The 15323-nt window shown below is 37.6% G+C and overlaps 1 protein-coding gene across 2 annotated transcripts in view; it reads right to left on the bottom strand.

Moving 5' to 3' along the window:
- ARHGAP10 (Rho GTPase activating protein 10) overlaps positions 1–15323 on the bottom strand; it is a 358624-nt gene that overhangs the window by 116831 nt on the left and 226470 nt on the right. For both annotated transcript variants that reach the window (XM_021698767.1, XM_021698766.2), the window contains 2 exons: positions 10890–10977; positions 2502–2560 (listed from right to left, as the gene is read on the bottom strand). In XM_021698767.1, the coding sequence (XP_021554442.1) occupies positions 2502–2560; positions 10890–10977 (147 nt within the window). The remainder of the gene's footprint in view (positions 1–2501; positions 2561–10889; positions 10978–15323) is intronic.

The following is a 15323-nucleotide window of genomic DNA, read 5'->3' on the forward strand; positions in this document are numbered from 1 at the left end:
AACGCACATGAGAGGGGGGAGGGTCAGAGGGAGAAGCAGACTCCCTGCTGAGCAAGGGGCCTGATATGGGACTCGATCCCGGGACTCCAGGATCATGACCTGAGCCGAAGGCAGTCACTTAACCGACTGAGCCACCCAGGCGCCCGATATGAGGAATTCTTAACCCCAGGAAACAAACTGAGTGTTGCTGGAGTGGTGGGGTGTGGGCAGGATGGGGTGGCTGGGTGATAGACATTGGGGAGGGTATGTGCTATGGTGCGTGCTGTGAATTGTGCAAGAGTGTTGAATCACAGATCTGTACCTCTGAAACAATACATTATATATTAAAAAAAAGAAGAAGAAGAAGATAGCAGGAGGGGAAGAATGAAGGGGGGGAAATCGGAGGGGGAGACAAACCATGAGAGATGATGGACTCTGAAAAACAAACTGAGGGTTCTAGAGGGGAGGGGGGTGGGAGGATGGGTTAGCCTGGTGATGGCTATTAAAGAGGGCACGTTCTGCATGGAGCACTGGGTGTTATACACAAACAATGAATCATGGAACACTACATCAAAAACTAATGATGTAATGTATGGTGATTAACATAATAATAAAAATAAATAAAAAATTAAAGTCCACACTGAGGATACTGGATACACCTGTGTAACACACGCACTTTTTCTAGTTAAAGAAGGTAACTACAGGTCCTGCTTTAACCGCAACTCTACTTGGGTGCAAATTCATGCCAATAATTACAGTAGTTATAGTATTTCTTTGGAACAGGCCTGTTACTCAAATCATATTTGTCGCCATATTTGCCGCCATATCACGTTCTATTACAGCATCCCCAGAAAGTCGGGAGGCCAAACACAAGGCACCAAGGCACCAATCTAGTAGGCGATGCTACCGTTTATATTTATGCAATCTCTTCTACCACATTACTCAAGGATGGCTTCGACAAACTTTTTAAACTCCTTTCCTACCGCTACAGACTCCATTACTACTCGCAAGTTCCTACCTCTTATGAAGCCTTCATCGGGTATTAAAAAAAAAAAATTCACATCAGAATTTCAAACACACCAGTTTCAGTTATAAGGCATGATAATCCTAATGACATTAGCTTGTGGTATTTTAAAACCTTACTCCATAATCACTTTATCTTTCCCCCATTCTCAAAGGATTCTAGATTAAAATTGGCACTCTTCTGCTTTTTCCAGTCTCTGAGGTGAAGAACATGAAACAATTGTCCTCCAACTAGAGTTTAATTTTCCGCCGTTTGCCAAAAATGCCACAGGGAAGGAATCAAAACAACTAAGCGTTTGCTTGAGTTTTTGCCAAGAAAACTTTCCCCCACTTCCTTGATCACACAAATTCTCTTACCAAAAAAAAAAAAAAAAAAAAATTCCTCTTCCATGTGAAAACAGAAGTGAGTGGGACCATATTTTTGCCTTTTCCAAAGCCTGTTTTATCAGCACAGTCTAGTCTAGCTGGGCCTACACATTGCTTCTCTCTGTAACACACTAGGAACCTTTACACTGGCTGCCATAAAGACCTCACAAGAAGATAATGTTTAAAGCAATGTTCAGGCAGCAGTAACATAGGACCCAAAGGGATTGCTCTAAATTTTTCAACAGATTAAACTGTGGAATACATCCAAGGGGGAAGAAAAAAAAAAAAGGAAATGAAAATACAATTATAGCTACTGTCAGTGCACCTGTGAAAACCAATCCTGCGGGTTTTAGCCAGTGAGCTAGGGTTTTGAATTTTAAATAAAGATCTCTATAATCTGGCAAGTGACTTCACATGTCTCACCCTTCATCTCCTTAACTATTAAATACCTCACACCAACGGATTTCGGACAACTCTGATGATTAAACACCATGTGTCAACACAAAACTAAGGTGTATGAATAACAGAGAGAAAACAGGACACCTTCAGATGAGTATGACTCATGAAACATTCAATCACAAATTAAAATTCTACCAACTATAGGCCTTTTTTAACATTTTATCACATATAATTCACTCTCTATCGGATACTGTGTGGGCTTCTGGCTTTATCTCACATTACTCCTTCTGCCTGTAATTTCCATCTAAATATCTTTCTATGGGAAGCCATTTCCAACCTGCTAATCTCTCCAAATCTGCTAATCTTCCCCAACCTTCTGCAAGTTAAATACTTCTGTGCTCCCAAAGCGTTTTGCTCATGCCATTATTCTGTTTTTTGGGATAATGGGAGGTGTGTGTGCCCCAATATTTGCTGGAGAATGGACTCCTAAAGGCAGAAATCCTTTCAGGGCTCCACCTACCCAGTATCTACCAGTGATTAGCATACAGTAGGCAATAAATAAATGGGAATTAATTAATCAATTCTCACTCTTTTTCACCCTCTAAAAGAGGAAAGAGACCAAACACCTTCTAAAGGGATTTGTATTTTTAACACTTACAAGAACATTAAGTGAGATTTTTCATGTGGAAATTTTAAACACTCTGTCAACCACTACGCCTCTACATAATACTTACTGGCTGGAACAATGAAATCTCCATGTAGTTCATAGGTCATAAGAGGCTCTGGAAGACTCCTGTATGAAAAGGACAGCCCAGAATTACCAAACACATCCCAACAGATCACTCTTTGTTGTTCATTTTTTATAAAAGGTTATAAATACGATGTGCATTTCTCAGTTAATGTGTAAAACTTTCCCTAGAAAATTTTTTTACATATCAAAAAGATATATAAATCAAATGGATTACTTTATTAAGTACTATCTGTACCAGGCACTACCAAAGCTTAAGCAGCCACAAATCCTTATCAGATCTAATCACATAATATTTCATATTTAGGGGAGCCTGGGTGGCTCAGTTGGTTAAGCAACTGCCTTCGGCTCAGGTCATGATCCTGGAGTCCTGGGATCAAGTCCCACATCAGGCTACCTGTTAGGCAGGGAGTCTGCTTCTCCCTCTGACCCTCCCCCCTCTCGTGCTCTCTCTCTCTCTCTCAAATAAATAAATAAAATCTTTTTTTAAAATTTCATACTTAATCTTGCAAAATACCTTTATAAACATCGGAGTTCATATATAAAACTTCTTTCCACATCCTAACTTATTTAAAGTCAAACATTCTAACCAACCAAATATAAGCATATAGTTTTGAAAATCATCTCTAGGATATTAACTGAAGATGCTACAAAAAAAACATTAAAAACTTTAAACAAAGATATCCTCTCCCCTTACAAATCTCTATTACAGAAATATGATATCCATTTTTGGCTTATGCCTATGAAACAATAAAAGAGATATGAAATAAAACTGATAACAATGTGAAAAATGCCCAACATAATTTTAATCTTCTACCAAACAGATTACACGAATGGCAGTGTATTTTATCCTGTGGTCAACAGAGTGCTACAGTTCAGTCAATCTTTATATGTATTTTAAATTTTAAAAGACCCAATCTCTGAACTCTGTAAAAACACTTAAAGAAGACTTAGACAAGTATCAATCTGCACAGTCTTCCTGGAGGGAAATCTGGCAAGATATTAAAAATCTTTAAGAGGTTTAAATTGGGGCGCCTGGGTGGCTCAGTTGGTTAAGCGACTGCCTTCGGCTCAGGTCATGATCCTGGAGTCCCTGGATCGAGTCCCGCATCGGGCTCCCTGCTCAGTGGGGAGTCTGCTTCTCCCTCTCCCGCCTCTTGTGGTCTCTCTGTCTCATTCTCTCTCTCAAATAAATAAATAAAATCTTTTAAAAAAAAAAAAAAAAAAAGATTAAATTGTGTAACCCAGAAATTCCTCTTCAAATGCTTAAGAAAAAAAAATCAAAGACACACACACAAAAAAAATTTAAGACATATACAAAAGCCAAGAAAAAAATGCAGGGATAAAGGAGTTCATTTCATATCGATAAAGAGGACAATTAATCAACAAGCCATAACAATTCTAAATGTTAATGTGTCTAATAATAACAGGAGTTTCAAAATACATGAAGCAAATATTGATGGAACTATAAGAAGAAACAGACAAATCCACACCTATGGCTGGTGATTTAAATACTTCTCTGTTTGAATAACTTGATGGAACAAGTAGACAAAAAATTCAGTTAGGATACAGAAGACTCGAATAAAGCTATCAACCAATTTTACCTAATTGATATATATCCCTCATCTAAATGATATCCCATCCAAAAGGAGCAGAAAACACATTCTTTCCCAGTGCACATGGAACACTTATCAAGATAAACCACATTTTAGGCCATCAAATAATCTCAATAAATTTAAAGGGGTTTAAATTATACCAGCTATTTCTCTGATTACAATAAAAATTGAATTAAAAATCAATAACAAAAAGATATGTGGAAAACCCCAAAGAAAGAGAAACCTAGAAAGTATTTTGAACAAAATGAAAATGAAAATACAACATATCAGAATTAAGGGATGCTATTAGTAAAGCAGTATATAGGGGTAAATTTGTATCATTCAACACCTATAGAAGAAGACAGGTCTTAAACCAATGACTTCACTTTCCATCTTGGAGAGTCAGAAGAAAAAAACAAGAGTAAATTAAACCCCAAATAAGCAAAGGAACCGAAATAAAATGAAGAAGATTCAAATTCAACAAGATAAATAAAAGGATAATACATCATGACCAAGTTGGGTTTATCACACAAATCTGGTACTGCCTTAATATTAAAACAAAATGAATACAATTCGCCACACTAGCAAACTAAAATAGAAAAAATGTATGATCATCTGAATAGATAATTCAGGGAAGAAAAGATAGTTCTTCCCATAAATGGTATTAGAATAACTAGGCATTCATATTCAAAAGCAAACTTGGATCCATATCTCATATCTTCCATAAAAATGAACTCAAAACAGATCATAGATCTAAGAGTATAACCTAAAACTAAAACACTTCTAGAAGAAAATATAAAAGAAAACCTTTCTGACTTTGGATGAGGCAAAGATTTCTTGATACATCACCAAAAGTACAGTTCAAAAAAAGAACTGATAAACTAGAACTTCATCAAAATTGATGCTCTTTGAAAGACACTAGTAAGAGAAGGAAAAGGCAAGTCACAAACTGAAGAAAACATTTGCAAAGCACGTATCTGATGAAGGACTTGTATCCAAAATACAATTAAAACTTGTCAAAATATAATAAGGAAACAGTTTAGTTTTTTTAATTGCATGAAAGACATTTCACCTAAGAAGATAGATAGCAAATATGCACATAAAAAAGTTTAAGCTTATCAGTCATCATGGAAGTGAAAATTAACAGCACATGAGATACCACTATACACCTGTTAGAATGGCTAAAATGAAAAAGACTAACCATACCAAGAGTTGGCAAGGATGCAGAGGAAATGGAACTCTTGCACATTTAGGGTGAGAACGCAAAAAAATGTAACCACTTTGAAAAAAATATTCATCAGTTCCCCAAAATGTTAAACATACATCCAATATATAATGTAGACAGACATTCCACTCCTTGGCTTGACCCAAGAGAAATATAAGCCTGTTCACTCAAAGATATGTACAGAAGGGATTTTGGTATCTTTATTTGTAATAGCCAGAAGCTACAAACAACCCAAATATCCATCATGAGGTGAATGGATTTTAAAAAAATCTGTGGTGTAGGGGCGCCTGGGTGGCTCAGTCAGGTAAGCGTCCAACTCTTGATTTCGGCTCAGGTCATGGTCTCGGCATCGTGAGATCGAGCTCCACATCGGGCTCCATGCTCAGTGGGGAGTCTGCTTGAGATTCTCTTTCCCTCTCTGTCTGCTCCTCCCCCGCCCACACGGACTCTAACAAATAAATCTTAAAAAAAAAAAAAAAAAAAAAATCTGTGCTGCATCCATACAACGGAACCCTGGTTAGCAACAAGAAGGAATGAGCTACTGGCACAAACTACAGCACAAATGAACCTCTAATTAAATGAAAGAACCCAGATTTTTTTTTAAAGATATATTTTTATTCCATTTATATGAAATTTTAAGAAATGCAAATTAATGTACAGTGACAGAAAGCAGACCAATGGTTGCCTAGGAATGAGGGAGTAAAAGGGAAGGGTAGGAGAGGGGGATCCCTAAGGGGCATGAGGAAACTTTGAGGGGTAGTGGTTAGGTTCACTATCTTGATTATGGCCACTGCTTTATAGGTGTATGCACATGTCAAACTTACCCCAGTGTAAGAAATATATTGTTTATTACAGGTCAATTTCACTTCACTAAAGCTGTTTAAAAAACAACTAAAACAGATACAAAAATATATTTACAGGTCATATTCCCTATACACAACTTAGGATACTACAGTACACACACACACACACACACACATTCACACATACACACACAATCACAATGACAACCATAGGCACGTCAACTAAAACTTAAAGCCCTAGTGAAGAAAAGCTGTTTCTTATTTCCTTTCTCCCTCCCCTTCATCTCCTACGCTCTCATTTAAAGAAGAAAAACAAAATCAATTATCCCACAGCCTAAATAAAAAGAAGTAAACCTTAGGAGTTTTTTATTTCAAAATGTGTGAAAAATGGCAAGGAAGGAAAATGATGACTTGGCACAGAAGGAAAGCTAAACAGTCCTGAAAAGAAAACTGGGGTGAGGAGGGTGGAAGAGAACACTTAGAAAAGCCATAGAGAGCATTTCTTTCCCAATAAAAATGAATTTGCATCGAAATACCTTCTACGAGCTTCATCTACCATTGCCATATGTCTGCTAGTCAATATAGCATAAATAATAAGTATTAAATATTGTTGATGGGAGGGAAGCAGTAATAAACATGACAAGTTCCCCATACAAAATGTATTCTGCCGAGTTACTCTGTCTCTCAACTTGCCATCCAACATGTTTCAAGCTACCTCTCTTTGCCACCCCTTGGGACCTGTCTATGAGTATAAATCATAATATTTATCTAAGCTGGCATTTTCTTCCCGAAAAGTTCCATTCCAATTTCCAGGCTTTAAAAGTTTCTTCTAGCTCAAATCAGTTTACGAAAAACCTCACAAAATAGCTCATTTGTCCCCCCACAATGGGAAACCATTGTAATGAACACATTGCTGGAAATCAAAATTATGGTATGAATAGATAGGTAATCAATCAGGGAACTGGTATTCAGCCCTCTAAAACACTAAAGTAAAGAATTTTTGCCTCAAGTCAGGAGAAGAAAAAGGGAGATGCCATACATCTATCTGCTGCACATCTTTATCCTTCTAGTGTTTTAGGGGTTTGGCTACTTCCTTCTTACACCTCCAACCTCCCAACCAGTAAGATGGCTGGGTTATTTGCAGTGAGAAGAATTCAAGAGCAACAGCTTTTTTGGTGAGAAAAGCTATATTCAACTTTGTGCTATGGTACCTTAGGTGACAAAGCTGGGATTCCAACCCACGCAGGCTGGCTCCAACCATGCTCTTGACCAACACACGGTATTACCTCTTGTACTGAAAGAAATGCACAGGCTCAGGCCATAACCAGATAGCCAAAATAAAAATTCCCTTTTCTCCCATTTGGTGCATCTCCAGAGAAAGTATTACTTAAATCCTAATTACTGCATTTTTAGTTGCTAAAAATAACACAGGGGAAAGAACAGCAACCTAACTTTCAAAATCTCCCAAGGCATCTGCCATTTTATGATAATCACTTTATCACATTCAGGCAGACTGCGTATATTGTTAGGAATGAAGTTATATAATAATAGCATCTCATAATGTTGTTCTGTAGGCAATGTTTGCTTAAAAGCAGAATTCAAAAGGATAAAGCAATGTAATGAGAGAAAAAGGCAGACAAAGCAACATAAGACTAGGAGCGATAAGGGACTAGCTTCAGAAAGTATCAAGAACTAAAAAGAAATTTTATGTACGGTACTCAATAAAAAGATCCTCTAAGTTTATTAAACTACTTACCCCACCAGGAAAAAAAGAACCATGTGGAACAGGGTTAAAAAAACAAAACAAACAAACAAAAACCTCATGCAATTCATTATAAAACAGCTGGATTTTTGCCTTTAGTTTCCCACCAATAACTGAGTCACTTTGATCAATCCCTTTAACTGTATTAGCCGAAGAGTAAAAGGAGTTTAAAGCTACCTCCTAGAGTGGCAGCACCCTTTTCTCAAGTTAACATATGCAGTTCATTGTATTTTTATATCCCTCTCCCATTCTTTCCTTCATCCATCTCTTATGGGCTTTCTCAATCTCAGCCCTACTAACATTCTGTACATTTGGGAGCAATCATGGGTAACCTTCTGGATGTTTAGCAGCCCATCACTGGCCTCCCCCCCCATTACATGCCAAGTAGCACCTCCTTTCCAGCAATCATGACAACCAACAATACTTCCAGACATTGCCATGTATCTCCTGGGGGGATGCAAAATTTCCCCAGTTGAGAAGCCCTATATCCTGGTGACAGGTACAGCTCTAGATGCTGGAGATACTGCAATGAACAAGACACACAAGATGCCTATCTTTAGGAAGCTTACATTCTAATCCCCAGGTAGGACCTAAGGAAATTCATTTTGTCCGTAATTCTCATCCAAACCAGTTAGGCACTATCAGTTAGGGAGACATTAACACATAGATTTAGCAGTAATTTTATCTTTTTATCAACTAGGGACAATAATGTACTTCAGAGTTTAAGAAAAAAATTTTTAAACAGTGGTTAAAAATACCTTGCTTAAATAAAATACTCAAAAATAGGTAATACACATCTAAACCCACTGATAAGTTTTTTTTTTTTTTTTAAGATTTTATTTATTTATTTGTGAGAGAGAGCACATAAGAGGGGGTGGGTCAGAGGGAGAAGCAGACTCCCTGCCGAGCAGGGAGCCCGATGCGGGACTCGATCCAGGGACTCCGGGATCATGACCTGAGCCGAAGGCAGTCGCTTAACCAACTGAGCCACCCAGGCGCCCCCCCCCACTGATAAGTTTTAATCTCATTAAAAAATGGGACAACCAGGCACCAGAGTGGCTCAGTCAGTTGGGGTGTCCGACTCTTGATTTGGGCTCAGGTCATGATCTCGGGGTTGTGAGATTGAGCCCCATGTCGGGCCCCACGTTCAGCAGGGAGTCTGCTTGAGATTCTCCCTCTGCCCCTCCCCATGCTTGCGCTCTCTCTCAGCTCTCTCCCTCTCTAAAATGAATAAATCTTGGGAAAAAAAGAAGAGAAATGAAAAAGTGGGACAAACAGGTAACAGGCCTCCTGATATATTACAGGAAGAATATAACACCACTATGATGTATTCTTGGAATAAATCAATTTTTAAAAAACCTAATCTGAATCTAATGAATTCTATAGATTTAACTGTTTACAGGAAATATGATGGCTAGAGAAACACGTTAAATGACACCATGACACAAACTGCCATATCTAAAATATGGAAAATTATACTTAAAAATGACCCAGGTTGGGACCTGTGGAGTATGGTCAATTGAGCATAGGACTCTTGGTTTCAGCTCAGGTCATGATCTCAGAGTTGTGAGATCAAGCCCCACATTGGGCTTAGTGCTCAGTGTGGAGTCTGCTTAAGACTCTCTCTCTCCCTTTCCTTCTGCCCTGCCCCTCACCCCTCCTCTAAAATAAATAAATAAATCCTTAAAAAAAATAAGAACAAAAAAATAAAAATGAGCTAGGTTCATAAACAAACAGAAATGCTGAGGGAGAAGAAAGCTGTGCAGAGGCAGGGGACTGTGCAGATTAAAAGTGACTTAAAACATATAAAATGTGTTGACATTATTCAAACCCTGCAGGAATTTAAATAAATATGAAAAGACCTTTTGGGAAAAAAAAATCAGTAAAAAAAAAAAAATCAAACATGGATTCAGTACTGGATGATATTAATTTTGTTGGGTATGATCATTGTATTCTCTTTGTCTTTCTATATTGTCTTTTTTTCTTAAGTCTTTACCTTTTTATAGACATATACTCAAGTATTTATGGGTGCAGCAATATGATGTTTTAGAAAATCTTTCAAATATTATCCAAAAGAAGTAGCAGGTAGGGGGACTGCAGAAACAAGAAGGGTAGGATGTTGATAACTGTAGACACGGGGTAGTGGAGCCATGAGGATTCAGTATACTAACCTCTCTGGTTTTACAGACCTGGAATTTTTCAAATAGATAAATTGCTTAAAATATATAATAGCAGTTCATTTTATGTGCTCATTCGAACCCAAATAATATATACCTGAAACACAATCCTCTGTGCTGGTGACCAAGAATCAGTCCTGGGGAAGCATTGTCATTTGCCACAGAAAAATCAAAGTCCTCCATAGGGGCACCACAGCACAGGAATTATGGTCGTCATCCTTTTTCCATTCTTTTACTTCTTTTTTCCCCTCTCGCAGTATTGTTCTTCATCTAATCTCAAGCTTTTTATCATTAAATTCTTTTTTATAAAAAGGGTAATTCCCCATAGAGATGCTGAGCCCTAGTCTAACTCTGGTCCTAAATATCTTCTATAATAAATGCAAGACTTCAGTTTATCTTAAAATCTCAAGTGAACTTCCTTTCAAATAGCTTTGTATTTACGTGTTATCGTTGTAAGCCTCTAGGTTCAATAGTTTAAATTTAAACGAAAAAAATCTTCATTTTCGCCTAAAAGAGTCAATGAATTCAATAAATAGCCTTCTTCCTGTTTCATAACACCTAACTCCTAAAACTCACATCTACAATAGACATCTACTTCAAAAACCAAATCCATTCCAATTCTGTTGCAATTTACCTAACAACTGACATTCAGCTACTACTTGCCACACTTTTGAAGACACAGATCCCTCCTAAATGTCCCCCTTTTTCATAAGGTTCACTCGATGACTGAGATCTCCAGGCAGAGTCGGCATCCGCCATGTGTTAGATGCCCAAGAGCGCACGCTTCCGTTCTGTCACTGAGAGGAGCTTACCTCAAGTACTGTTTTAGGGCACTTGTTATTGTCTTCACTTCCCAATCTACAGAATTCTCCAGGTCCACCTCATTGCATGTTTTTACATCTAGTGAGCAAGCAAGCAAGAAAACAGTAATTAAAACCCGGAACATTCAACGGCCCCCTTGACTGGCTCACAAAGCTTCCACTTTTAAATGGCCAAACCACAAATAATTAATTCCAGGATTTCTTATAAAAACATACACAGTTTCTTCTAGTATAAGCTGTGTTCTATTATTAGACATTCCTAAGCAACTTCAGAAGATCTGTAGTGGAAATCAAAGGAACAGGATAAGATGGGGCTGGGAGGAGGGAAGACCTGGACAGAGTGGGGCATTTCAATAGTCACAACTCAAAGCATATGTGGGCACGATGACGGCGATGCTGACAGTTATTACTATTATTAAAGACACTACTCGGTAGCCATGGCTTAGAGCATGTGGCATTTGCAGTGTCTACGTATTTTACCACGTCTCAGGTGACATTACAGTCATCACACTGTGTTATGATAAGGGAAACAGCACTGTTAATGGCAAGATGGCAGCAAGTCAGTGGGAAGAAGGGACAGTAAGCTTGGTCCCATGCTTCTAAGACCTGTACTCAACATATACCTTTCTGAAGATTAATACATGATCCATCAAAATAGCAATAGGGTGACACATATATTTAAACTCAACTTTCACATTAACATCACAATTTGTAAGCTCGTCTAAGAAATACTTATCAGAAGCCGCTGTGCAACACTTCTGACATTCATTCTGAATAAAACTAGTTTTCTTTGTCCTAAAAGTGTGAATGATGTGTTCCTTCCAAATGTCCTTTCAGATAGCCAACAAACTCGGTAGAAAAAGATGTGTGGCTTAAACAAACAAATAAACGGGAGGGGAAGGGAGGTAGTAAATTCTGAAAAGGAAAAAGTGAGTCTTTGGTCGAAATAAAAGGAAAGGATGGTGCAAAAGGGAAAGGCAAGCACTCTGGGTAGGGTAGGACCTTAAATCCTTCCAAGGCTGGGCTACTATACCCGGCTGTTGGCTCGGCACCGGGGAGGAGGTGAGGTGGGCAGCACGTTATCACAAACCTGGGCTTAAATCCCCACCACCACCCTGAGGGGCTACACCACCCAAACCAAGTCAGTTTCAAACCTGTCCGAACTTCAGGTTTTCGCCTGTACCATGGAGATCAAGTAAACGCTCTCAACTCTGAAGAGCAGCAAAGTAAAACAGGAATGTGTACAGATTCCCATAAATTGCTTAAATAAGTAGGCAATTACCACAGCTGAGTCACTAAAAGTATAACCATTCAGAGGTGGTTCCTACTCAAAAGGAGGGGGCAGCAAATGGGTTATGATGAATGATATTAAACAATCGACAGAAACTTGCCTGGTTTTCTCTACTCCCATCATCCAAAGGAAAAAAATGAGACATTCCTGGAAGAGATTTTATTTCTCCCTCACTCTAGAATGCTGTTTCAACCAAGACCCAAGAAAACAAGTCGTTTCAGACTTTTTTCCCTCCCTTAACTCTGTATTTGTCTATATAGGGGAGGAAACATCTTGTTAGTTAGTTCCTCTTGAAAGGCACTAAAAAGAAAAGCCTGTCAGAGCGGGACCACTGCATTCAGTCAGGCTTGCCACTGAAAAAGCTTTGGGCTTGGGCAGGAGGAAGGATAGATGGCAACTCAACGTTATTCTCAAACTTTCTGAAAATAAGTAAAACAGGAAGTAATGATTCTTCCACAGCCATAACATCATACATATGAAGTCAATTACTCAAAAGTCTGGAGACTTTTTAAAGCACTTCAACAGTTCTTGATTACAGCAACTGACAGCAACATGCAATAAACTACAACAATGGCAATTGACACTGATTACATTTTGATCAGTTCCTACAATTCAGAACTCATTTGTTACTGGGCTTGTCAGACAAGCCACAGATACATTCAAGAAATCAAATTAAGCACCCTGATTAAAGGTGCAATCCTTTATAACTAGGACTAAATAATTCTGTTCTAAAGGCTTTGCCAACCAATTACTTCAGTAACTGAATATTCTCTCTCTCATTAAATCAATTATTTAAATCTCATTTTAACATACAAGTCAGATAACATTTTCAATCAACTTGCTACCGGCAAATCAGCATTTTAAAATCAGGAGGCTTCTAAAGGAAATCTTTTATTTTTATCTTTCTACCAAATAATCGGTCTATATTTTGAGAATAATATTCTTTCTATGGAAAAATAAGCCATCCTTTGAATTCATGGAATAAAAAGTAGCTGTCGTATCAGAGGCTAATGACTACATAGGGCCTATGGTACTAATCCTCTATTAAATTTTCACTGTTTTCAAATAACTCAGTCATCCCTAGCAGTTCTTTACAATCAGTGGATGCACTGGGACCAGGTAAATTTGCTAGTAACTTATTTGGGATTCAAACTTAAAAATGCATTTGAGTGTTCAATCAGAATATATGTTCTACTGTAAACAAGGAAGGAATTTTGCTTCCCTTCTGACCAAGGGACAACACTCTTATGGATTAGTTAAAACTCTAAACTAACAAGCACAGATACAAATAGTCGACTTTTTATTTGGGCTAATGTTTCATAATTATGTAACCAGTGTTCTGTTTTTTTTTGAAACTGGAAATTTTCAGCCCCACCTAAATACAAAGTGCTGACACCCTTCTGAATATTGACTTGGGCCCCACTTTAAAGTACTTGACAGAGCACGCTGATGGAATGAATTTTGAGAATATTCTTTATAATCAAAATCAGAATTTTTCACCTACTTTTCCCCCCCAATCCATATAAAAAAAGCTGTCCTACAAATAAACAAGGTAGTATTTTTTAAAGTAAAACTTCTAAATTAGTTTTATTTCTTGTTTTTTACGCTTGTGTCTAAAAATAAAATCATCCAGCCTGTTTTGCAAGTTAAATTTAGAAATAACCACCAAATTCACCAACACACATAAGCTACCACCACATTTTTCTCACAATTCCCCCACCCTGCTCTGATGTTTTCATTCTTCAGTGGGGAGGTGGGAAGAATAATGACAATTCTAACCCATCTTAGTTCTAACCTACCAATACTATTGTAATTAATCTGTTATATTCTCACCCCATTTACTAAAAAATCCATGACTCACCCAAAGACACCTCATCTGATATTTCTCCCTTCCCTCCCCAAGTGCTCCAAGTTTCTATTTAAACAAACAAACAAACAACTTTTACAAAACTATGTCTATGCATGCCCTCTGTTAGAGCAAAAGGGGAAGGAAAGAAAAACACCTGAAAAGCGAACAAAGACAATTGCTCACTTGGGCTTTTTTTTTTTTTTTTTTTTGGAAACTTAAGAAGCTTGGTCCAGGAAAAGCTAGCAGACCTCTATCTTCTGCTCCCAGAATGGAAGAGGACTAAGAAGACAAACAACTCCCATCACCATGACCTGACCTGGAGGAGTAGAGATGACAGGTCTATTTAGAGGACTTTGTATGGTCAACTATCATTAGTATTTCTTGTTGGCAGAGGAGAAAAGAGAAGAACGGGGTGGAGGAAAAGGGGGGGGGGCAGAGAGGAGATGGGAGAGGAGAAGAATGGAGAGAAACATTTTTTATTTTAATCTTAAATACCAGGGGTGAAAACACACCAAAAAACAACACAGGTGAAGAAAACATGCAAGATACTAAACATGCACCCTTTCTTTAGAAATTATCACATTTACGCAAGCGTACTTAAATACTTAAAACATTTCAAACAAACAATATACAAATGTTACATAAAAATGGCAATAACAGAAAAATATCCAAGTAAATAATTAGCTCTCAAGAACTAAAGAAACCAAGTAAATGGAAGTTCTTGTCAAAAAATAGTAAATGCCTTGGAATTTTTCCTCAGATACTAAAAAATTAGATGATTTCTCATCTCTACAAAGAACAAAACCATTACACACAAACTGCACTTTGAAAAATTCAAATTTGAAATAAACACTACCTAGAGAAATGGTAACTTAAAAAAAAAAAAAAAACTGCCTAGTACCACAATGGGCAAAATCATCAGAACTAACTCCTCTAGAGGGGAGGAATTATGGACTGGTTTAAAAGAGCAAAGCTAAAAATCTGGCGGACTCATCCAATTTTTTTTTTTCTCTTTAAGATATAGAACCCTAGAACACAGGGAGGTGAGAAAAGATGGAAACAAAGAACGTCCAGGGAACAGGGTATATACAATACACAGAAACTCTAAAATCTTTTTTTTTGGCAGGGGGGGGGAAGAGGTATAAATTATTTGTTGTGAACACTTAGTGAATCAGGATGGACGGAAAGAGATTTTTTTTTTTTTATGGAAAGAGGTATCTTAAGGGAATTTTAAATTAGGACACAGCGAATAAATCTATTCTGTTAAGAGCTTAAGTTTGAGTTG

Source organism: Neomonachus schauinslandi, chromosome 2, assembly GCF_002201575.2.
Source record: "Neomonachus schauinslandi chromosome 2, ASM220157v2, whole genome shotgun sequence".
NCBI classification, from domain to species: Eukaryota; Metazoa; Chordata; class Mammalia; order Carnivora; family Phocidae; genus Neomonachus; species Neomonachus schauinslandi.